Here is a 25,992-nt window from a genome sequence, read left to right as displayed (position 1 = left end):
ATCGTTGTTGTTATTTAGTCACTAAGTCATATCTGACTCTTTTGTGAGCCCATGGACTGTAGTTCACCAGGTTCTCTGTCCATGGGATTTCCCAGGCAAGCATATTGGAGTGGGTTGCCATTTCCTTTCTCCAGGGGATCTTACAGTGTTATATTATGTGCTATAAGATCAAGGGCTATGGGTACAAGTACTCAGCTAGATTGGGTTCAAGAAGGTGTTATGGTAGAAATGACTTTGGGCTGAATTTTGAAGGACAGCCAGAAGTTTACCTAATAGAATATGGAAAAGGAAGAGAAAAGCATTCCAGGTAAATGAATAGCATATACAGTAGTATGAAAGGGTGAGGAGATCAGGTAAGCAGTAAAAGAGAGGGACCCAATATCGTAGACAGAAGCTTTGTTTTTTCATGCCATCCAGCACAATGTGAACAAAGCCAAACGATTTTTTTTTATTTAAAAAAAAAAAATCTACCTTCCTCAGGCAAGAGACTCACAAGAGATACAGATTAGTGACTTAGCCAGTCTGACCTTCAGAAGTTAGCTTCAAGTCAGAAAGAACTCCATTCTTTTATTTCCTGTCTGCAGTCTTAGACATCTTCCTAGCTCTCAAAGTCTACCTCTTTTCAGAGTCCAGAGTCCTAGGAAAGAGAAAAGGTCAAGGGTTCAAACGATGAAATTAAATAGGGGAAATTTTACATCATGGCAGTTAACCATAAAATGTCTCCTTTCCCAGTCCTTGGTATGCAGATCATACACTTAATTTTCTTTATTGGCAAGATAAAGGCGGTGATAGACATGAGTTCAAACACGTTTCCACCACTTAAGAGATGTGTGACTTCAAGGAAGTCACGTCACCTCTCAGGACATCATTTTGCTCGTTGCAAACACCCTTCCTGCTTATGGTGAAACTTAGCCATGATGTGAGGAAGAGAGCCTGTCACAGGGTCTAGCCTATCCTGGGCCTCCCACTGGGGCAGCTTCTGTTCATTATTATAGCAGTTTCATTCATTCAGCAAATCTTTACTGAGGAATTTCCGCGTAGAAACCAGAAATATAAAATAAACCCGAACTGGACTTCACAATCTATAGTGAAGATAGAGAACACACTCAAACGCCTATACTATAAGGAGGAAAGTGGTTACTACTGAGAGAAATACAGAGACATTACTGGCCATGTTGGGAGGACACAGATTAACTATAGGGTGAGGGAGTTGGTGGGAGAAAAGGGGAACGGATTTGGGGGCTGAGAATGAAAGACAGGAGGAGGAGCGTCTGAGCTGGGCACTTTCTCCGCTTCTGAGGTGGACAGAGCTGGTATGGACTATCAGTGTGCTCCTCTCACAGATGAAATGAGAGGTTCTCCCTGGACTTCACACACAGTTACCGCAGAGCCAGGAGAATTCAGAACTCCGTCCTCTTCCCTTATCCAAAGCATTCACCATTTCCACATGCTGCCTCCCGTACCTAGGGCCACTTGCAGACGGACAGGATGGGCCAGGGAACAGAGCAGAAAGGAGGTGATGGAGTCCCTCTGGCCACTGTCGCGAGTCGAGGGGGCGGGGGGCCGGGGCGGGCCGGCGTGGGAGGAGGGAGGGCAGGCCAGGGGGCGGGGAGAGGGGCGCGGGCCGCACTTGTTGGGGCGGCGGCCCGCCCTGCGGCAGGAGCCCGCGCTCAGGCTCCGGGCCATGGGACGGCCGTCCCTCGCGCTGCGGCTGCTGCTGGCGCTGCTGCTGCCGCCGCCAGCGCCGTTGCTCCGGGCGCTGCGCCCGGCTCCCTGCCCGGAGCCCTGCAGCTGCCCGCCCGACGGCGCCCTGCGCTGCCCCGGCCCGCGGGCCGGCCTCAGCCGACTGTGAGTACGCGGCGCCCCCGCCCAGGCACCCTCCGGCCGCCTGGCCTCCCTGCTCTTTGACCCCCTTTACCTGGATGCTTGGATAAAGACGCGGTGCCTGTCGCGCTCCACCACCTCTCAGGGTGATGAGAACCCCAAGCTTGGGAGCTGTCCTTGCCACCCTCTCCCGCGCCTGGACCCCGTGCACCCTCCAGCCCCTGGCGGCCCCAGACTCACTCTTTCACCCTGGTTGGGACAGTGGCCAGGGGCGTGGAGCTGCCCACAGGCCACGTGGGAAGGCCTCTCCCTGCAACTGCTGAAAGGGGACGGGGCGTCAGACATGAGAAGTCTTGCGTGGTCTTTGAGCCTTGGGCCAGCCAGGCTGGCGAAGGTTCCTGTGAGTTCTGGTACCCCAGAAATGGGGTGTTCGGACCTAATGGCCAGAGGTGACCTGGTCACTCAATGAGGTCTGCTGGCCCACCAGGGCCACCCACAACTCTGTGAGCACACCAACCACTGCTCCACCCCAGCCTCAGAGGTACTCAGGTTTCAGCCTGCTTGTCTGACCAGATGTGCCTGCATTTCAGTCTGGTTGCCTAACCAGTAAGACGCCCTGAGTCCCAGCTCTGGCATACCACCACCCCTTAGGGAGCTGGACACATTGGCAGGCAGGCAGGGGAAGCTGGGGTAAAGACTTAATGGGGTAAAGAAGAGACAAGTGTACAAGTGTATGAGTGTCAGCAGACTTTTTTGATTTGGGGAAAAGGTAGCACAAGGTACATGGTTCTATTTATATGACATGTCCAGATAAACAGAAAGGAGATTAGTAGCCATCCGGCTGGAGTGAAGGCCCAGTGACTGCTAATGCCTGTTGCTTTTTGAGGTGATGAAAATTATCTAAAATCTGATGGTGGTCATGGTTGCACAACTCCCTGAACAAACTAAAAAACATAGCATTGTATAATTAAAATAGGTGAATTGTATTGTATATAAATTACATCTTGGTAGAGGTGATAAAAGAGAAAAGGAAAGAGAAAGAAGAGGACTATAAAAGTATACCAAAGGCACCAGGCTGGTGGAGGCCTTGGTTCTGTTCTAACCAATAGCTGTAATGGAATTCCATGCTGGGGGAGGAAAGAGATCCCCCTACCCCATTTCCGTGGGCTCCCAGAAGTCTGTGAGGAGCCCACTCCCAAGCTCAGCCCCTCGGGCTCTTGAGGGGCTGAGCTTCTCCTATGGAAGAGTTAGTGGCCTTTGGAGAATATTTGTGGTTGAGAGATACAGTGTAAAGGTTGAAGAGTTTATATTAATTGGTTTCCATTAATTATCTTGTCAGCTCAATTCCCTGAAGGTAAGGACCATGCTGATAGAATTTGTTTCAATCAATAAATAAATCCATGGAAACTGCCTTCCAAGTCCCAGCCCTTGTCCTTCCCTGACAAGCCTCCCATCTTGCTTTTATGGATGACTGTGCCACTAACACTGTGCCTTTCTTACTCACACATTACTTACCATACAGGTTATAAGAAACTGAGATCCAAAGAGGTAGAAAAACCTCCCCAAGGTCGCATAGCTACTGAGTTGCAAGGATAGGCCTTAACTTGCTGTTAATATTTTCTCATTTTTGTAAGAAAACTACCCCTTCCTTAAAAAAAAAAAGTTCTCAGTTTTGCCAAATTGGCATTGAGTAGAGAACCTCCTGTGGGTTTCCTTCATGGCTCCGTGGTAAAGAATCCGCCTGCAAAGCAGGAGACACAGGAGTCATGGGTTTGATCCCTGGTTCAGGAAGATTCCCTGGAGTGGGGCATGGCAACCCTCTCCAGTATTCTTGCCTGGAAAATCTCATGGACAGAGGAGCCCAGCGGACTACAGACCATAGGGTTGCAAAGAGTCAGACACAACCGAAGTGAGTGAGCACACACACACAGAGAACCTCCTGGTGGAAGACAGGAATGAGAGAGTCAAGTCCCAGCTCCTTTCAGATTCAGCTTTTCACTGAGCTCTCTCAACAGTTCCTGCTGCCACACCACACTGGTTTCAGGAAGGTGGTACCTCTTCCCTGGAGTAGGCTGAAGTGAAAAGACTAAAACTCAACAGATTCTCTCACTGCCCCACAGCACAGTTTAGAGAAGCCTCGAACCCCTCAGAAAGATTTATAAGGTTGACTGGGTTTGGGGATGAAGGTGGGAAGCAAGCACAGTATAAGCACTCTTAGCATGCCGGGGCTCGCTAGTCCTAGTCGAATTCCCCCAAAAGGAGACAACTTCCCAGGTTCTGAAGCCCTTACCATCCCCGGGGTATGCTACAGAATCCTTGACCTTCCTCCCTTCACATGCACTATTTTGTCATACACGCCAGCAGCAGCTTCTCCTAGACTTTTAAACCCCTTAGTTCAGCACACACTTTGACCCTCACAAGGCCAGGCTTCCCGAGGATCAGATAATTGAGAGATGACTTTATCCTTCAAGGGAGAACCCTATGGAGGTGGAGCCTATAAAGGCCAAAAGGGGATAAGTTTCTCAGCATGATAAGGTGATTTAAACATGCATATGACAAGAGAGTTGCATAAGAATTAATAGGAGTGTAGCTTCTTTAAGACAATGTTCCTCAGATGAGCAGCATAAACATCACCTGGAAAATGTTAGAAATGCCTGCTCTCAGGCCCCAGCCCCAATCTACTACGTCAGAAACTCCGAGGGTATAGTCCAGCAGTCTGCATTTGAACAACCTCCCTAAGAGATTCTGATAGATGCTAAAGTTTGAGCATTGAGGTACTGCTCGCCAGCTCTCAGTCACTCAGTCACGTCCAACTCTTGCGACCTCGGGGACTGCAGTCCACCAGAATCCACTGTCCATAGAATTTTCCAGGCAAGAATACTGGAGTGGGTTGCCCATTTCCTACTCCAAGAGATCTTACCAACCCAGGGGTCGAGCACCATATCCTTTGTATCTCCTGCATTGGCAGGCAGGTTCTACAACTAGCACCGCCTGGGAAGTCCCAGTTGCTCTCCATGGAGGATATGATCTTCCGGAAAGCAAGAAGCATGTTTAGAACTTCTATGTGCCATAATCTTCTCTTCTCCATCTCCTCCAACATCCACTCCAGCACACACACACATACATAGACAATACCTATTTACTGCAAAAAAAAAAAGGCAGTTGTGATCAGATTAAAACCTCAAAGTCTGAGACATATGGAAAAATAAACATGATTAAGAAAAGTTTTTTGTTTTATTTTTCTGGTCTTGTCTTCAAAAAGGAGTAGAGGAAGGAATCTATGGAGAAGGACAGATTGAAGATGCAAGGAATGATGGTCTAAGATGTCAGTGTGACTGGGAGGAAGGCACTGGCATCAGATCAAAGGGGAAGGGGTAATTCTTAAAACAGGGGGATACTTCTGAGTCCTGAGGGAAGAAGACAGATGGATAAAGATGTAATTTAACACTGAGGCAAAGGAAAGAAAAAGTGAATGGGTTCATGCTGAAATCCTCTTTTCTTAATGATGAGTGAAGTAGTAAACAGTAATTATGAGACAGGAAGTGACACAAATAACAAGTTATTGGGAGTTCATAAAAAGAAGAGAATTGAAATTACAAGATAAAGGGTAAGAAGGATGCAGTCTTGCACTAAGTCATCGACAGGGTTTGATTCTGTGGAGTGAAGGGTGGCTATCTCAGTTCTGGGGATTGGACAGGTGATACCACAGAGCACCTTAGAATTCATCCCTGGTCCATCAATAGATGCTGGTTTATGTCTCAGTCATTTCAGGCCTTGGGAGTCCTGCCTTCAGAGAAGGCGATGGCACCCCACTCCAGTACTCTTGCCTGGAGAATCCCATGGATGGAGGAGCCTGGCAGGCTGCAGTCCATGGGGTCGAGAAGAGTCGGACACGACTGAGCGAGTTCACTTTCACTTTTCACTTTCATGCATTGGAGAAGGAAATGGCAACCCACTCCAGTGTTCTTGCCTGGAGAATCCCAGGGATGGGGGAGCCTGGTGGGCTGCCGTCTATGGGGTCGCAGAGTCGGACACGACTGAAGCGACAGCAGCAGCAGCAGCAGTCCTGCCTTATAAGACTTCCATCTGAAGTCCATTATTTGGTTTGAAAAAAAAAGGGAACATAGATAATAATTGCTTATCATTAATAAGCCCACTGCTTGCAAATTTTGAAAATGACATCATTCTGTTGTTCAGATCTTTCTAGCCCAACAGTATTTTATTAAAAACTTAAGTATTTAAAATCTAAAATGTAATACAAAAAAAAGCCTCCCATGTGTTCACTCATTTTAACTGGAGAAAAAAAATCTAAAAGAATTAATTTTAAAATTTTCCTTTTCCTTTTCTTATTAGTTCCAGACAAGTAGAAGGAGAGGAAGGAAAAAAAAAAAATCTCACCTTGCCTATGGTTATATAAAGATCTTTGTCTCTATGACAACAGAAAGGTTGGTCTGCTTCTGTGGAAACAGCTTCTGAAAAATCTGTTAGTAAGAAACTGCTAATAATAATAATGACAGTTTATTTTTTGCATGTTGTGCCTACTAAACAGAGATTAAACTTTTAGACTTTATTATAAGACACAATCCAGAGACTTTAGAAGGAGAAAATGTGCTGTATCTGTCAGTCCAGTGTCACAGGAAGATGTTAATTTTCTGAACATCTTTCCTGGATGTCTTTCTCCTTCTACCTTGAGTATAAATCGGGATCCAGAGCATGTTCTGTGCTGTAGAGGGATATACCAGTGGAGGGCGTGGTCCCTGTCCTTGAGGAGCCCACAGTCTAGGCAGAAACACACTCACACCCAGGAGAAGTGTAGGCAACCAGGCTCTGAGGAGTTCAGGGAATAGACCACTCCCTATGCACTGAAATCTCCAAGGGAAAGCGTCATGGACTAAGGGTTATGATGCTAAACCTTGAAGGAGAGAAGGAAAGGAGAGTCCAGGTGAAAGAAAAGCACAGTGGAGAGTGGACCAGAGATCTCCTTGCTGAGAAGCCAAGAATAAGGTTGAATGTTCTTCCCTATTTATACCTCTTCCTGGTTCTTTGGGGAAATTTTTTTGTAAGGGGAAATATAAAGTTATCAGAAATGTTTGATTAAATTACCCAAAGTTGTGCAAAAAGAAAAAAAAAATTTCCCAATATGTAGTTCTCGACTAATAAACTTTCAGAGTCATTGCTGGATAGTTGATTATAAAGCCATTACATAAAAATCATGATTTGAAGTCGCTTCCCAATGAGTTTTCCCCATGGCTCTTCTCTCCCATATACACACACTTGCTTTGCTACCTTGTGCTTACATCTGCTTTCGCGTATCTCCCACATAAGCTGTTTATTCCACGTGGACCTCCTCTGCAACAGCAGGCTTCCTCAACCTCGGCACAGCGGTTCTCTGGAGCCAGATCATCATTTGTTGTGGGCAGCTGTTTGGTACACTGTAGAGTGTCAGGCACATCCCTGTCCTCCACCTGCTATATGCCAGTAGCACTACCCTCTCAGATGATGACAAACAAAACTTTCTCTAGATATTAGTCAGATGCCTCTGGTGAGAGTATATGTTGGGGTGGGGAGTGGGAGTCCCCACTTTACCCCACCATGGTTTTGAATCACTGTGCTAAAGTGAGAAGCACCTGAAGGGGTTTTATTCAACTCAGGATTTCCAAAAGTTCACAGGTAGTACGATTAAAGTGTCTGTTGAACTATATGATGATCAACTTGAGCTGAACAGGAACAATGAACCAGTGCAAAAGGAAAGCATGTACCACACCTAACGATTACTTTAAAGTCTCCATCCTAGAGACTTGTTAAAAAACAAAAAACTAGGAATAAAACTACCATATGATCTAGCAATCCCACCACTAGGCATATACCCTGATAAAACAATAATTTTAAAAGACACATGTGCCCCAGTATTTATAGCAGCACATTTACAATAGCTAGGACATGGAAACAATGTAGATATCCACCTGTGGATGAATGGATAAAAAGTTATGGTACATATACACAATGGAATATTACTCAGCCATAAAAAGGAACAAATTTGAATCAGTCCTAGTGAGGTGGATTAATCTAGAGCCTGTTATAAGGAGTGAAGTAAGTCAGAAGGAGAAAAACAAACATCATATATCAATGCATATATATGGAATCTAGAAATACGGTACTGATGGGCCTATTTACAAGGCAGGAATAGAGACGCAGACATAGAGAACAGACTTGTGGGCACAGCAGGGGAAGGGGGGGGTGAATTGAGAAAGCAGCACTGAGACGCACATATCACCATGTGCAAACAGATGGCCAGTGGGAAGTTACTGTATAATGCAGGGAGCCCAACCCAGTGCTCCGTGACAGCCTGGAAGGTTGGGATGGGGTGGGGGGTGGCAGGAAGGCTCAAGAGGGAGGAGACATATGTGTACTTATGGCTGATTCACACTGGTATATGACAGCAATCAACACAACATTATAGAGCAATTATCCTCCAATTAAATACATGAAAAAAAAATCTCCATCCTAGAAAATGGAAAGGTGAGGTGCTATGGGTATCAGAGGGGGTTCTTTGCATTATACCAACATCCAGGTCCCAGATTTTGCAGGCTACGCCAACCTGTCCTTTAAAAGGACTATCCAGAGAAGCAAGACTGGAAGCTTACCTATATTACTGATCGTATATCCCAACAGTCCCATAGATTGTTCTAATTTTTGTTGTCAATTTAATTCATTCACTAGAAAAAGATCAATCCCCAGCCCAGGACCCATGAAAACAAAACAACCACCAGGGCAACATGAATTGAGACCTATTAGTTCCCAGGTCAGGGCACCAGGTAAGAGTCCATAGGACAGAGGGAAGCCTACTAAACTCTTTCAAGTAAGACAGCTTGGCCCTACCTTCAGCTTCCCTGAGCTGAACCAGACTAAAAAAAAAAAAAAAAAAACTCAGAATTCTGAAAGCTCATGTTCCACCTTTCTACCTTACTCCCACAAAAACAGAAAGAAAGGCCCAAGATAGAGGTTGATCTTGAACTTCAGTTCTGACTCAGCTCTCCCAGTTATTATCTTCAAGACAATTCTTAAACCTGGCTGTGCCTATAAACAGACTCCCTGGGAGAAGCTTTGCAAGGGCCAGATTTTATTAGTTTAGAAATCATCCTTTTGGGGAAAGTGAATGATGGCCCCTAGAAGGACACTAAAATGCAAGCAGCAGAGCTCCCAGAGTCTCAGTGGAAGTGTGGAGCCAAAAAGCTCACACACAGATCCCTTTGGCATTGGATCCAGCCTTCCCTTTGCAGAGCAATAATTCCTTGGATTTTCTCTACATTATCCTTTTTCTTATTTCAAAAGCAGTGTGTTAGATTAATTCAGGGCTCCGGTGCTGCTCCTTTCCCCACCTCCATCTTCTTTCTAATCTCCTCAATTTGCCTACTTTTCATGTCTTAAAAAAATGAGACACAAAAGCTTTCTTTCCAAAATATAATCTCCCAGGTTGGCTGCACCAGACAGTGTCTTGGCCATGTGTAACTTTGATCTTACACATGGAATTTTAAAGCCAGAGGGTCATGGTGGTGGAGAGAGGCCCTGCTGCTCTCCAACCAGACCCAAGAGGGCTGGCTCCATGGGAGCATATGTGTTCCATTCTGGCAGCTCCCCTTAATGTGCAAAAAAGTCACATTTAATGCAGATTTTAACAAATTTTACACCAGTTCTTTTTTTTTTAAGAAGGAAATTAAAATAATCCCACCCACCAGGCAGGTGGGCTCCCTGACTTAGTGGGAAGCTTCTAGCTGCTTCCCCACATGGTCCTCATTTACTCTCAGCTTCTGCCTCACTAGGAGATGCCGCCCCCTCCATGCTGGCACACCACTCACAGCTGTTCTCTGGTGGCCCTGAACCACGAGTCTTGAATGCCACCTGAGCCAGAGTCCGAAAAGTCCAATCTACAAGTAAAACTCAACTTTCAGCAGGAAAGCTTTATCCCTTACTGCTGTTAAGTTTGTCCTTGATGCTGATAAAATGAGGTGACTCCTGGGTTCCTAACTCTACCTCGGGAGCAGCAGTAGAGAGCATTTCTGAGCCCACAGGGCTGAAGACACGCTGGTACGACAGGGTAAGGCCCAGCACATCCCCCAAATTATCTGAATCAATCAACAGGACATAGACCAGGCAGACGTGAGTCCTAGCACCAGGTCCTCCTTGCTCTAATTTGCAGTGTGGGCTCAGGGCAGCAAGAAAACCTCTGTGCTGTCTGTAAAAGGAGCATCATGATTCTTACCCCTGAGTGGGGTTGACTGTGGTGAAGATAACCAAGACAGCAGGGCCAAAAGTACTCGGAAATAAAGGTTTTCCATAACTGCAAAGGATTATTGTAATAATCTGATGATGCAGAGAAGACCTGAAAAACCCACAGCCTGTATATGAAGTTGAACAGTAAACATCTATCATCCAAGGGGGAAGCCTGATAGAATAGTTTTGCTCCTGTGAGGTGTTAATTAGAGAAAATGACCCACGGGGTCTTTTCAGCCTGGAAGGTAAATAAGTTAGAATCCTGAAACACCAGAGCTCATTATTGCCTGGAACTCATATATGCTGGTCTTTTCAGCACTGGCTGAGCAGCCTCTCAAACATGTCACATAATACGTAATTATACTGTTTTCTGTCATTCAACTGGGCCAGTCCTACCTGTCCAGCTAGAGCATCCAAGCCTATTCTGGGTCCTTTCCCCTTCCCTAAGCCTGAGGCTGGACACACAGAAAACCTTCAGGTCACACTTGCTGACCACTCAGGAGCTAGGTACTGACAAGTATAGGGCGATGCGCAGGATCCACAGACCAGCCCCTGCCCCCCAAGAGCTTACAGTCTTCCAGCCACAGGAGGGAGAGGACTCATTCTCAAGTAACTCACGGAAATGCAGAAGATGTTAAAAGCCAGATGAAGGTTACACACACAGTCTAGTGAGATTTCAGAGAAAGATTCTGTCCCTTCTAGCCAGAGTAACAAAGACACCTTGGTGGAAGGATTGTTGAACTGTAGTTCTTTAAGCTTCACTCTCTGCAGGGGCAGTGGGATCCCACAGGCTCCATCCTGGCCTTTGAAATCAGCTTAGTGAGGCCACCAGGGAATCACTGTTCAAAGCCTTCTGCTCTCTCATGGACCACCAGGCATGTGCCCTGTCTGTGTTATGGATCATCAGTGAGACTGGATGATTCCCCCCTGGAAACAATGGGTGTGGTTCTAATGAAGGCTTTTCTTATTTGCAGGCACCAGAAATCAACTGTGACAGATTTAATCATAAGAGATTAACTTAACAGAAGAATAAGGAGCTAGAAGGATGTAAGCAAGATCTAGAAAGAATTTGGCATTTTAGCAGCAAGAGGTCAGGGAACTTTTCTCTAGATTCCACCTTTTTAATGAATCAGCTCCAAAGACCTGTCACAAGTTTCAGATTCCTAGAGGGAGAATCTGATGGTGCCCCATCCCACTGCTGAGACCAGAGCACAGTGAGATGCTTCCACACTGTTGCAAGCAGCACTGAGATGCTTCCAGAGAAGGGGCCTTTTTGAACCAGGCAACCACACAAACTGGTGTCAACCAGATCTAAGGAGCTAGTGAAAAGGGAAGGTACACATGCCAATAATTTCAGGTAATTCAAACCCATTCCATCAAATTAATTAAAAGCATGTAGTATATCAGTTGCATCCAGCTTTCACAGGCTCACCAAAAAAATTAAAAAGTGTCTGGAAACAGAAGCTTGTAATGAGAGGCTCCTGAAGCATAGCTGCAATGTGACTGCCCTGACAACATAATGTTCTCTGCTTCTAAGAAATATTTTTGAGAAATCATTACAGAAAATGCACACCTTCCCTGGGGAAGGTTCAACATGTAGTTTTATTTACCAGAGTTATTCTTGTCATGTTATATTATTGCTAGAAGAATTCGAGTTCAGAGGTAGAGATTGGCTTATTTTGCTTTGTGTCTTTAGAAAACTTTAGATGGGTCTTGAGGAAGGGCTTAGATGTGTTGACCATTTTTCTCTGAGGCTTTACATTTTTAATTTAGTTGTTGTACAAATGATTTGGAAAATCCATTACCCAGGAAATCTTCTTGAAACTCTTGGTTCACATTGTAATTCATAAACTCCTCAAGTTTCTTGGGTGCTTTGCAAAGGCTGTCTTAAAGAAGAGTCACTCAAATTGTACTTTCCAGTGGGAGAGTTGCAACTGACCACACTTTTTAGAATCAATGAGCAAATGAGAACTCTCCAGAGTGGCTCCCTAGAGTTGAAATATTTAATGGAAGGTTGTTCTTTATCATTTCCTTATCATTTCTTTAAAAGGCTATCAGAAACAGTCTACAAGGAATACCTGAGCTCAACGGAAAGGTGCCAAGTGGGAATGTCCACCCTCTCTCTCAGTTGTCCTATGTATAATCAGCAGAGTAAAGAGTTGGAGAAAAGTCACAGGTACTTTGTCAATGTAAGGGTTGGACAAATAGAAGAATCCATTCCACAGTACTGAGTCCACCCTACCCCATCCCCAGCAAGGAGGCAGAGTTGCCATGAGGCATGGCTGGGGTAGCTTGAACCCTTCACAGCACGCAGCTAGGAATTAAAAGTACTTATTGAGCTCTAATCTTGTGAGAAATGCTATATTAATATTATATAAATATTTTCTTACTGAATCTCAAAAATCTGTGCAGTTGTTAGTATCATCATCACTTCACACGTGTGAAATGCACCCAGGCAGTCTGGCTCCTGAGTCTATACTGTCACTTTCCCACCATGCTGCCGTCCAGAGAGAGCACATGCAAATGGCGATGAAGACACATTCCATAAAGTACACAGCACCCGAGACAGACCTTAACCAAGGGTAGGATCCAACCAGCAGAGAAGGGTGGATGTGCCAGGTGGCAGAAACAGTGTGAATGGAGGCAGGACTGCTGCTGCTGCTAAGTTGCTTCAGTCATGTCCGACTCTGTGCGACTCTATAGACGGCAGCCCACCAGGCTCCCCCATCCCTGGGATTCTCCAGGCAAGAACACTGGAGTGAGTTGCCATTTCTTTCTCCAATGCATGAAAGTGAAAAGTGAAAGTGAAGTCACTCAGTCGTGTCCAACTCTTAGCAACCCCATGGGCTGCAGCCTTCCAGGCTCCTCCGTCCATGGGATGTTCCAGGCAAGAGTACTGGAGTAGGGTGCTATCTCCTTCTCCAGAAGGCAGGACAATATGAGGCAAATTCAGGAAACACGAACGTCTGATTTGTCTAGGGAGGCACTGTCCAGTAGAAATATGTTAGTCACAAGTGTCATTTTAATTTTTAATAGCCACATTTTAAAAGGTTTAAAAAGGTGAAACAAAGTTTCAGTTCAGTTCAGTCACTCAGTTGTGTCTGACTCTTTGCAACCCCATGAACTGCAGCATGTCAGGCCTTCTTGTCCATCACCAACCACCAGAGTCTACCCAAACCCATGTCCATTGAGTTGGTGATGCCATCCAACCATCTCATCCTCTGTTGTCCCCTTCTCCTCCTGCCCTCAATCTTTCCCAGCATCAGGGTCTTTTCCAATGAGTCAGCTCTTCGCATGAGGTGGCCAAAGTATTGGAGTTTCAGCTTCAACATCAGTCCTTCCAGTGAACAACCAGGACTGATCTCCTTTAGGATGGACTGGTTGGATCTCCTTGCAGTCCAAGGGACTCTCAAGAGTCTTCTCCAACATCACAGTTCAAAAGCATCAATTCTTCGGTGCTCAGCTTTCTTCACAGTCCAACTCTCACATCCATACATGACTACTGGAAAAACCATAGCCTTGACTAGACAGACCTTTGTTGACAAAGTAATGTCTCTGCTTTTTAATATGCTGTCTAGGTTGGTAAAATATTTTATTTAATACAAATGTACAAATTATTTTTGTTGGAAGGCAAAATTGAATATTGAATTTTGAATATTCAATACTGAATTTTTGTTGGAAGGCAAAATTATTATATTAAATAATGTCTTCTAAACTTGAGATTGAAAAACAAAACAGGCACCTTCATGAAGTGCAACTATGAAGCTTATTGAGGGTAATTTATATACAGGTGGGATTAAGTGGACAACATGGACAGTTGCACTCCATACTGCAGGGTGTGGAAAAGGGTACACGGGGGCTTTACAAGGGCCAGAGCTGAAAATAGAACCTGACTGCTGTGGAGAAGCAGGTCCACACCAGATGGGAACCAGGGGTTTTTCCTTCCACTTGGGGGTTTCATGACCATTAATCATCTGCATCAGCAGGAGGCATTCTTCCAGTTTTCATTTTGGATGAAGACAAGGGTAAAAGGTGACAGGAAACTCATCCAATTTGGGTGCATTCCTTGTGAGTGCACTAAAGGTCAGCCATGCAGAAAGGAGAGGGGTGAGACTGGGCCTAAGAGAGAGCTGAGAAAAACAGAGTCGGTGTGGTTCAGCCACAAACATCTCAACATCAATCAATATAAAAATTATTAATGAGATACTTAATTTTGTTTTGCCACATCTTTGACGTCTGGTGTGTATTTGAAATTTTGAGTGTATCTCTGTTTGGCCTGGACATCTTTCAAGTGCTCCATACCCATATGTGGCTGGTGGCTGCATCTTTGGACAGTACAAGTTTAGTGTATTGGTTATATGAGGGGAATGTGGGTGATAGGACTGGCAAATGAAGCTTCAGCCTTTGTTTCAGGGGCCTTGAATGCAAGGCGGAGACATTTGTATAAAAGTAGACGGGTCAAGAGGAGGGACAGAAGAATCTGAGCATTAGGGTGATGTGGTGGGAGTTATCAGGAAAGGCCATACTGGGCAGAGGAAACTCAGGATGGAGTGAAGAGAACTCAGTATGTGGACTATGGAGCAGTCAAGGTGAAGAATGGCCAAGGAGAATGACAGTGGGGAAAGAATAAAGGGGCCGTGAAGCTGGATTCTGCCTTCATGTTCTGAAGGTAGAATCCAGCCGACACTGGGAATTCAGTGGTGAACAGAGGAGACATCCATACAAAACACCTGATGAATTCTCAAAGAACAGTGCAGAAAAAGAGACACTATTCTTAATGTGGTCATTAGTGCTGAGGAGGACGGGGGAGAGGAAGAAAGAGCACCTGGTAGGCCCTAAAAGCTTCACGGGAGAATAGGAGGTTAGGGGGCTTCCCTGGTGGCTCAGCTGGTAAAGACCTGCCTGCAGTGCAGGAGACCTGGGCTCGATCCCTGGGTTGGGACCATCCCCTGGAGAAGAGAATGGCTATCCACTCCAGTATTCTTGCCTAGAGAACTCCATGGACAGAGGTGTCTAGTGGGCTACCATCCATGGGGTCGCCAAGAGTCGGACATGACTGAATGACTTACCCTTTGAAGTTAAAGACTGTGAGCACACACCCTCAAGAAGCTGGTGGCTCTAACAGAAGCAAGGTTTTTGCAGAAGAATCAGAGGACTGTGTAGTGGGGTGTATCAACACACCCCTAAGGAACAGGACTGTTGTGATTTGACTAATGCAGGACATAGCACTGGACCAGGAACAAAGTAACCTATGTTCTGGTCCAGATCTGCTGCTGAACTGCCCTTCGGTTTCAGGGAAGTCATTTCACTTTTCCTCGCTTAAGATTCTTCATCTAAAGTGAGGGGTTGGACCAAACCACTTGCAAGCAATCCTGTTTATTCTGATTCACTGAATCTAATGCAGGAAGTGCTTAAAAGTGTATTCCAAAATTTTCTGATATAAAACTTTAAAATATTGGATGTCCATCTATACTGACTTCATATTTCAGTTAACATTTACATCTCAGTTTCCTCCAGGTAAATGCTAAAGACAAGAGGCCAATAAAGGAAGATATACTAAGTAATGAAGTTACCAAATAGATCAATGCATTTGAAAGCATAAAGGTTTAAAATCATTTGTGAAGGGAAAAGCCATTTTTATTTCATTCCAAGATGAAAGCAAGTTTATTATAATGACTGACTTTGAAAAGAACACAGGAATTCTCAAGTCTCTGTTCAATGTAGAACGAGGTCTTATGTAATAAATACAAAAACATTAACATTCTTTTAAAGTTGAACAAGCCAGTGTTTAATGCTCCCATTTCTGAGTTCATTTGCAAACATATCTTTGACCATCCCTGGTTTATGTCTTTTTCTCTTCCTCTGATTTTTCAGTGTTTTAAAATTCAGGGTGTGTAGCTATGCAAGATGGCTAGATGTCCGTAGCTTTCTTAAATCGGTAATACAGATGGCTTTTCTGAACGATTAAAGGGAAGTGAATAAAAACATTTCATATTTGCCATTCTGAGCAAAAGAGGTGAAGGCTCCAACAAGGTGAACAAGACCCCATCCAGGCTTTGAGGACTCCAGATTAGCATGGGATTTCTTTCCTGGCTCTTGTCTTCCTCTGGTCCTGCTCAGCCTGTGGGCTTCAGCAGGTGGTCCCACCCTGGAAAGCATCTGTGCACTCCAAGCTCTTAAAACATGGGGGGAAGTGGGGGAACCTACAGTTGTAATTGGTTTGAGGCAATACCTATCTTTAAAAGGAGAGTGTGTCAGTAAAACCGTATTTTTCATTCACCTAGGGAGTTTGCTATTTAAAGGAACCTTTCATCAGATCCTCCTGTAGAACAAAGAACTCTTTAATAATGCAAATGTCTCCCAATGGACAGGTTTTTATAAGCAAGGATTTCTAAATCTTGGGCTTCTTTAAAGGGGGAAAAAGAAACTCCTGATTCTGAAACTCTCCTGCTAACATTATGTTGAAGGTTCATTAACAAACCAGTGAGCTGGACAAACTGGCTTCTTCCAAGGTCATCTGTATTATTAAACTTAGAAGAAAAAAAAAATAAGAGGGGACCAAGCCCCATCCTTGGGCCCTCAAAGAGACATTAGGAACAATTAATGAGGACCTGATAACGTGGCAGCATCTTCTTGAAGGGGATTAGGTTCATTTGAATGCTATTTGTGTATCTGTTGGGCTCTGACAGAAGGTAAGCTGGTGCCTTGACAATTGGGGCTGGCTAGGAAGGGCATTGATTCGGGGCCCAGGTGAAAGAGTTGATGGAAGTCTGAAAGCAGGATGGCTCTCGTGAGCAGTTCCACATTAGGCAAGACCAAAGGGCTGGACCTTTAGTCTATGCATCCAGGCTTCCCCAACGGCTCAGCAGGTAAAGATTCTTCCTGCAAATGCAGGAGATGCAGGTTTGATCCCTGGGTCGGGAAGATCCCCTGGAGGAGGAAATGGCACCCGCTCCAGTATTCTTGCCTGAAAAATCCCATGGACAGAGAAGCCTGCCAGGCTATATAGTCCATGGGGTTGCAAAGAGTCAGGTACAACTAAGCATGGGCATGACCAGTCACTGGATGCAGGATACACAGGAAAGAAGACCTAATATTGAGGGAAGTGGCAATCTAAGGCTGACAGGAATTCCAGGAGGGCAACTCAGCTGAGAACTTCAGTTGCCGACTCTCCCAATAGCTGGAGGAATGGGTGCTGTGCTCAGTCACTCAGTCACGTCCAACTCTTTTCAACCCCATGAACTGAAGTCCGCCAGGCTCTGTCCGTGGGATTTTCCAGGCAAGAATACAGGAGTGGATCACCGTTTCCTTCTCCAAGGGGTCTTCCTGACCAAGGGATAGAACCCATGTCTCCATGTCTCCTGCATTGCAGGTGGATTCTTTATCGCTTCCCAAAGAGTATCTCAGTCCTAAAAGAAGACTGTGGCAGCCTACCACAGCATCCACTAGAGGAATTAACTCAGCTGCACTGTGTGGCCCCAGCACAGGGTCAGCATCGACGCCATGGGACCCAGTTTGCAAGTGAGAACCCAGCAGTGAGAGATATTATAGTGATCCTAACCAGATAGCAGAGGATGAGATGGTTGGATGGCATCACCAACTCGATGGACATGAGTTTGAGCAAGCTCTGGGAGTTGGTGATGGACAGGGAAGCTTGGCATGCTGCAGTCCATGGGGTTGCAGAGTCAGACACGACTGAGTGACTGAACTGAGCTGAACCAGATAGCACCTAGGAACCTATCCAGGTCAGCAGTGTCTTCCGAGAGGCAGAAATACAGGGCTCAAGATCTGGTGATTGGCAGAATGGAAGGTCAGAGGCTTTCCTTCTGGATGGACTTTGGGGAGACCAGGCAGGGTACAGGATAAGGAATCAAGGCCAAAATAAGTACCAGTACAGGGGGAGCATAGTTCCAGGTACTAAGGTGCACCATAGGCAGCCATCCTGATGTATGTTCACATGTTTTATAATGTCTGGTACGCGTGTATTTTAATTCTGCAAGTGGTATTGTGCATATATATCATTAATTTCTTAGGCATTTCTCTTAATACCATGATTCTAAGACGCATACACGCTGCTCCATGTACCTTTACACTCTTGCTCCTACCTGCTGACCCATTAGGTAGGTGTGCACATTTCACCATTCCTTCACTCAGGAGGAGACACTCAGGTTGCATTCCACATCCTTGATGCTATGAAGAAAATCTTTGTGCAGGTTTCCTTACGTATCAGTGTGAGAACTTCTCTGGGATGTATACAGGAGTAGAACTGCAGCGTTATTGGGACAATTGTTCACATTGCTAAGAGCTTCTGGCTTCATGGGTAGAATCACAGAAGCATCATACAGGAAAAGGATCACCTCCAAAGGGAGTACCTTGAGATGGTTATTAACAAATCATGGGCCACATGAACAAACATTTAAATACAGGAGACAGACACGTGAATGCTTCAGAACTGCTGCCCTTGGAAGATGAATCAGAAAGGAATACATTCTGTCACTAAAATAAAAATGTGTCAGTGGGGGAAACAGTTTGGGATTCATAGGCCCACCTTCCCCATATCACTTCATGCCAATACTTCTGCTGTGAAAAGCTTGGTGCACCTGTCTCACCCCTTCTCTCTCTCCATCCTCTGACCCCCAGGCCTCTTTTCTGGGGCCAGCCACCTGCCTGCTGTTCACTTGGTGTCTCCTTTACGGAAAGCACTCTTGTTTTCATTCTCATCACTAGCCTTTCCCGCTCTGCAGCATCAACATCAACTCTACAAAATTTCATCTTGCACCCGGGCTGTTGCCCAGTCACCGGGAGCAGCCAGTAATGATCTACAGCTTCTCGCACTTCTGTCCAACCCTTGCTCCTTATCCCTCATCCCCCCATCAATCAAACACTCAGGTGTCCTCCCTGGGTCAGCTCTGAGCCAAACTGCTCTCCTGGGAGCCACACATGCTCCCTTTCGGAGGAGAAGGCTGCCTGCTAAGAGGCTTCAGCTTCTGAGCTGCATTTGCATGAATAAACAGCTCCGAAGGGTTCAGTTGAAGCTTTTATGTAAACACTCTCCAAAATATGTTCTGCACTGCATTATCCCCAGCAATAAAGATTCTGGAATCAGAATTTGGCTGTCAGTTTTATTGATGTTGCATGGGGTACAGTAGAATACAGCTTTCTCTTCTGGAAATTTATTGACTTGGCAGTGCAGAGAGCAATAAAACTGTGTTTTTAATCAGTAAGCCAAGCAGACATGATTCCAGAAGAAATATAGGAAGCAAACATGCCATCATAAGAGTTCTCCCTGTCCTGTCTCTGTTCTTCTCAGATGTTCTGTTAACTAAGTTTGGGTACTGAAGGATATGCTTGGTGGGACTGTCTTCAGGAATAAAATTAGAGGACCAAGTTTAGGTTGTAACACCTCTAAGAGATTGTTGAGTGAAAGTGTTTTTCTGCAATGAAATTTCTTTGCATTAGCTCCTGGAGAGGAATTACTGGTAAGCTGCTTTGCAGGAGGAATAGCAAGAGTGTAACATGCTTCTTCTCAAGAGGAGCGAGGGTCCAGTGCCTGTCCTTTCACTGTGCTCAATGAGAAAGAGTGAGTTACCTGGCATACATCTGAAGGAAATGAAATCACTACTCTCGGAGACATCTGCATCCCATATTCATGGCAGCATTATTCATAGTAGCCAAGATATGGGAATAACCTAAAGTCATTTGACAGATGAATGGACAGAGAAAATATGGTGTGTGTGTGTGTGTATATATGTATATATATATATATATATACCTTGTGTGTATATATATATATATATACAACAGAATATTTTTCAGACATAACAAGAAGGAAATTTGCCATTTGCAGCAACATGGATGAAACTGGAAAGCATTATTCTAAGTGAAATAAGCTAGAGAAAGACAAATGCTACATGGTATCATTTCTCTCTGAAATCTAGGGGGAAAAAAACAATTTCATAGAAACAGAAAATAGAAATGGTGGTCACCAGTGACTGGGGGCAAGGGAAAATGAAGAGATACAAGTCAAAGGATACAAACATTCAGTTATAAGAATAGGTTCTGAGGATCTAATGTACCACAAGGTGGCTATAGTTAAGAATAGGTGGCTATTCAAAAGAGACACAGATGTAAAGAACAGTCTTTTGAACTCTGTGGGAGAAGGCAAGGGTGGGATGATTTGAGAGAATGGCATTGAAACATTATTATCATATGTGAAACAGATCGCCAGTCCAGGTTCCATGCATGAGACAGGGTGCTCAGGGCTGGTGCACTGGGATGACCCTGAGGGATGGGATGGGGAAGGATGTGGGAGGGGGGTTCAGGATGGAGAGCACATGTACACCCATGGCTGATTCATGTCAGTGTATGGCAAAAACCCCTACAATATTTTAAAGTAATTAGCCTCCAATTAAAATAAATTAATTAATTTAAAAAAGAATAGGTGGCTATTGTGTATTTGAAAATTTGCTGAGCTGAATACTCTTACCACACACACACTCACACATACATGTTAACTGAGGTGTGACAGGATGTGTTGAGGTGACAGGATGTGTTCATTACCTTGATATTGGTAATCATTCCACAATGTATGTATATTTCTAATTTGTATATGTCTAATTATCATGTTGTACCCTTTAAATATATACAGTTATATTTGTCAACTATCCCTCAGTAAAGTTGGGAAAAAAGAAGAGGGAGTGGGTGGGTTGGGAGCCGTCTACTTCAGCCCAGTATCGCACAGTGGAAAGGACGTCTGGACTCTGTCAGCTTGCTCATGTCACCCGGTCCAGGTTACTTCTTTTCTTGGGATCAAGTTTCTTCTGCTATTGAAGGGAAATACCCACCCCACACCATTGTTAAGTGGATAAAATAAGGTTAGAGGTGGGTGTGCATAGTTTACACAACACGTTACAAGTCCCAGGAGCAAGTCCTTTCTGGAACTGTAAGACATCTCACTGATTCTTATCTGCTCGTCATGGAGGAGGTGCTCTCTCCCAGCAGGGAAGCCAGTCTCTGCTGCATACACAGAAAAGCAAGGCAGCATCTCCCACTTCTGTTCTCCACATTCGTAATATTCACTTCCCTCCTGAAATGTCCTGGTCCACTCCCCTCCTCTCTTCCAGTCCCTGGGCCAAATCCTTAAATCAGTGTAGATGCTTGATAAATGCCTTCATCTCTGCCTTGCAGATGCTTTCTCCTGAGTTATCTTAACCTAGGTTCCTTTATCACTCGTATGTTGTCCTGTTCTGGTTTTGCTCTTGCTGAGAGGTCACTCTTTTCTCAATTTTTTGTAACGCGTAACTTTAATCTCAATTCAAGAACACTCCGATTGTTCTTCTGGATATAAGTAAGAGCCTGAAGGAGTCTCTTTAGATGTTTCCCTCAAATGGTATGAGATTAAATGGCATGAGATTAAATGGCATTAAATCAAAGTGGCATTTGATTAACCATAGAAGCAAAGTGGTCTGGTTGAGATAATATTAAAATAGGCTGCCTGGGGAAGATGGTATAGAGCAAAATAGGAGCATGCTGTTAGTGAATCTTCCCTTCTCCTACCTGCCTGGTTTTCAATTGTGTTTTCACCATCCATTTCTCCACTCTACCCAAGACAGCTTCTTTTCTTTTTTTTTTTTTATTATTAGTGTTTGCTGGGTTTATTTTTCCCCATCCTTTTAATTTTAACCTATGTCATTATTTTAAGATTTCTTGTTGACAGCATATAATGAGGCCAACAAGAAATCTTAAAATAATGACATAGGTTAAAATTAAAAGGATGGGGAAAAATAAACCCAGCAAACGCTAATATGTATGGCAAAACCAATACAGTATTGTAAAATAAAGTAAAAATAAAAATTTTTTAAATAAATAAATAAAATAAAATAAAATTTATAGGAAGACAGCTTCTTTTCTATCCTCCCAGCAAGCCTATATGTCCACTCTAAAACTATGTGTTAACTGTTTACTTGGTACCAAGCCCGATTCTTTATACAGGTTATCTTGATTAATTTTCACAATGACCCTGTGAAATCGGAATTATTATTTCAATTTTATAGACAAAGGACCTGAAATAGAGGATCTAAATAATATGCTTAGGGTCCTGTAGCCAGGTAGTAGAAGAGCAGAGATTTGACTCTGGGTGCGTCTGATCCCAAGGTTCGCTGTCTTAACCACGAAATTACACACTTTTTGATAAAGACCAAGAATTAGCCAAGGCACATTTCTTTACTGATAGAAGTTAGAATTTCCAACCTGAATCTAGCTATTGGGAACTCTGCGGTCACAGACATACACACACATTTCATTCATGAACTTAAAAGGCACCGAATCTTAAATCTTAAACTCTTGGCTTTCCTTTTTTCTTTTCTAGATCACTCACCTATCTCCCTATCAAAGTAATCCCATCTCAAGCTTTCAGAGGACTTAATGAGGTCATAAAAATGTAAGTAAGATACTGCATATCAAAAGACATTTATAATTGAAATAAAATTTTTTCTCAGAGAACACACAGTTGAAAAGTAGTAATTTTTCTAGGAGAGAAACTGTGTTTAGGAAACCCTAGTATTTTTATCTTTAAAGTACAAATAATATCCAGGGACCTTTGAAGAAAAGGGATGATTTTCAAGAGTCATTAAAATTCAGATAATTAACCTTGTCTCAACAAACTGAATGCATTTTGATAGGTGATGATAAACTACTCCAGTAGAAAAAAAAAGATAGATTCCAATCATAAAAGTCTCCCTCTGCTAGAGCAGCTGCTCCCTCATGTCACATTTTTAGATAACACCTGCATAGAAGAAAATGTGTTGAAAGTTTATTGTGCATCAGAAGATTATCTTTGTATCTAAATAATAAGTGCATGACAAATACAGCATTTGTATCTATATAGATAAAAGGCATTTATCAAACATGTAAAGCAGCCTGATAATGCAGTGTGCTCTCCGTGCAATGTGTAACTTCAATCCTATGTTCCTGGGTCAGCTTCTAGGACACAAAAGCCCACATATGGAAAGACAGTATAGAGTCCAGTATTCCAGCACCCTCCTTAATGTCAGTCTGAGTCACAGGGCCTCAGAGGCCGTTTAGATGCTTACAGAAAGCATCTTAACGATTTTCAGGGCTTTGAAAACAGATCTGCGTCTCTGAAGATGCTACATCATCAGTCCTGGTTCTGTGGGGAAGCTCTGACTGCTCTTTAGGGTATTAGCAAGCAATAGGAACATTAAAAATAATTCGTTAAGAATTAGTGCATATTATAGGAAATTCATTGCAGGTTATAGAAATGTCAGTTTGCCTGAGGCTAACCTTTACTCTTCTGCTCTCAAGAATTTTAAATGTTAAGTTTTGAAAACTTTGAATGCCTTAAGACCTCCTAGTGAGATAAGCTGCTGCTGCTGCTAAGTCGCTTCTCGTGTCCGACTCTGTGCAACCCCATAGATGGCAGCCCACCAGGCTCCCCGTCCCTGGGGTTCTCCAGGCAAGAACACTGGAGTGGGTTGCCATGTCCTTCTCCAATGCATGAAAGTGAAACGTGAAAGTGAAGTCGCTCAGTCATGTCCGACTCTTTGCGACCCCATGGACTGCAGCCTACCAGGCTCCTCCGTCCATGGGATTTTCCAGGCAAGAGTACTGGAGTGGGGTGCCATCGCCTTCTCCGAGTGAGAAAAGCAGCCACAGTTAAATAGGCAAAACTATTAGGTAGGAATAAGATGAATCAGCCTAGAACTACCCACTACTATGTTGTTCATAAAAGACCTTAACTGCCTTAGACTCAGCCTTCCTGTGGGCTAAAGCTCATCAAGTCTGAAACCTTCAGTGAATGTTAACCTTAGAATTTGAGACTTTTTTCTCAGCTGGCAGCAAATGGTAGCTTATATGGGGATTTTAGGGTAACACTGACATCACCCACATGCTTGGGGGTAATATATGGCAAAGTTGGTTCCTTTACTTTTGTATCTCTTTTAAAAAAAATCAATTCATTCACTTATCTATTCATTCATTGATACCCTAAATGCCAGGCTATATGAAGCCACTAGGGATTCAGGAGTGACTAGAACATAGTCTCTGTCCTTAGTTTGCTAACAGAGTGAGGAAAATGGTCAAATACAAATAGACAGTCACAACCCAATAAGGACACTCCATGCAGGAGTTGATCACTCTGCAGCTGCCTCAGAACAGGATTGGGGAGAGGGGTAAAGAGTTAAGAAACCAGGACTCCTAACCTAAATTAAAACCTCACTAGAGTGATGGAGTTGGGAACCCAGACATTTTGATCCTGATCCCAAATCTTCTTTTAAGCACTATTTGCCTCTCCTCTCAGTTCTAATGCCCAAAGCTATAAAACAAGGGAATCCAACTGGATTTCCCCAGAGGGCATGCCTGCTTCCAACAATCTGTAACTCTAAGTCCATAGATAAATAAGCAAAACTGTCACACCAACAGGAAATACTGAAACTTGCATTTCAACTGCATCTGGGTTGCAGGTGCCCATTCGTGCTCCTAGAGGGAGGTGTGAGCACGTTATGATGTGAGGACAACTTAAGGCATCCCTGTTCTTTTTTAAAAGGACACACTGGAGCCCCCACCCCCACATTGTTGGGTCAAGCACACACGCTTATTATCATGCCGAAACAATCATTTATTTCATGCTTCTTTTTCTTTTCTCTCTCTCCCCTAGTGAAATCTCTCAGAGTGATTCCCTGGAAAAGATAGAAGCTAATGCCTTTGACAACCTCCTCAATTTGTCTGAAATGTAAGCATCAGCTAACAGATAGTTTATTGCTGTACACTATTACCCTCGCTGGCTGGAGCCCACTCAGTGTTTGTATTCAAGCATCCATAGCTAGGAATCCAAGAGGAAAAGACTACAGCAATTACTGGGTCTGGGCAGGCACTAATTTCTGTCACTGCAGTGTCCTGCAGGTTGCCATGGTGACAACTGCTTCTCCCTGGGAGCTGTATAAACTCTGAAACATCGCAACACAAAGTGGGAAATTAAAATTGACATTGTGGAGTCCTGCCAAGTAGCTCTTACCTTATGGAAGGAAGGGTATGGAGTCCTTGAGGTGGTGGAATATTTAGAAAGGAGCTTAGAGGTCATGAATTAGTTCACTGGGACTATTTGGGCATATTCATTTACTTAGGCAATGGTTCTTAGAAACCTATCTTGTAAAAGTGTTTGACGTGTATGTTGAATTTGTTGTTGTGATGTTTTTGAACTGATTCTTAATAATAATCCTTTCCAAATTATCATTTTCTTCCAATTTACAAGAAAAGGGGGAATGGGAGAAGACTAGCTTGATTCAGTTTTCAGATGTCACACAGCAAGTTAGCGCCAGAGTTAACAAGACTAGAAATCAGGTCATGTGACTCCTAAACCAGGCTTCTTACTGCTTCCTAGTTTGGCCCAAATCTGAACGTCTACAAGCTGCATCAGCAGAGGAGTTTCCAAAGTTAAGAAAGCAGAAAAGATATCAGCAACAAATATATTTTGAGCACTTGTGCTCAGCCTTTATTTCCTCTAGGTTGTGTCATTTAATCCTTGCAGCTGCCCTGCAAAGTGGGGTAATTATCCCTTTTGTTCACAGGAAGGAATGGAGGCTCAGAAGGGTCGGTAACTTGGCCAAAGTGGCACCTTCGACAATGCCAGGGCTGGAATTCACCCCAGCCCATGTCTTCAAAGCTTGTGCATTTTCCACTGTACCACAAGGCCTCCCTATGAATGGTCCAATTAGCAATCATCTAGAGAAGATAAGGAATTAATAAGTATGTGGGTACACATGTCCAACTAAGGGTCAAATGATCCTGGAATACAGAGGAGGTAAAATTTACATCTCCCCCAAGAGACAACAGTGTAACCAGGGAAGTAAGACTAATTCACCAAACAGAGGGAAATCCAAC

The 25,992-nt window shown here is 44.0% G+C and overlaps 1 protein-coding gene across 1 annotated transcript in view; it reads left to right on the top strand.

Moving 5' to 3' along the window:
• The first annotated feature begins 1,684 nt into the window (after nucleotides 1-1,684).
• LHCGR (luteinizing hormone/choriogonadotropin receptor) overlaps nucleotides 1,685-25,992 on the top strand; it is a 59,251-nt gene continuing 34,943 nt past the window's right edge. Inside the window, exons 1-3 of the mRNA XM_052649278.1 lie at nucleotides 1,685-1,848; nucleotides 22,463-22,534; nucleotides 24,770-24,844. Of these exons, the coding sequence (XP_052505238.1) occupies nucleotides 1,685-1,848; nucleotides 22,463-22,534; nucleotides 24,770-24,844 (311 nt within the window). The remainder of the gene's footprint in view (nucleotides 1,849-22,462; nucleotides 22,535-24,769; nucleotides 24,845-25,992) is intronic.

The sequence above is a fragment of the Budorcas taxicolor genome, chromosome 11 (assembly GCF_023091745.1).
Source record: "Budorcas taxicolor isolate Tak-1 chromosome 11, Takin1.1, whole genome shotgun sequence".
NCBI lineage: Eukaryota > Metazoa > Chordata > Mammalia > Artiodactyla > Bovidae > Budorcas > Budorcas taxicolor.
This window is presented reverse-complemented; position numbering and strand designations above follow the sequence as displayed.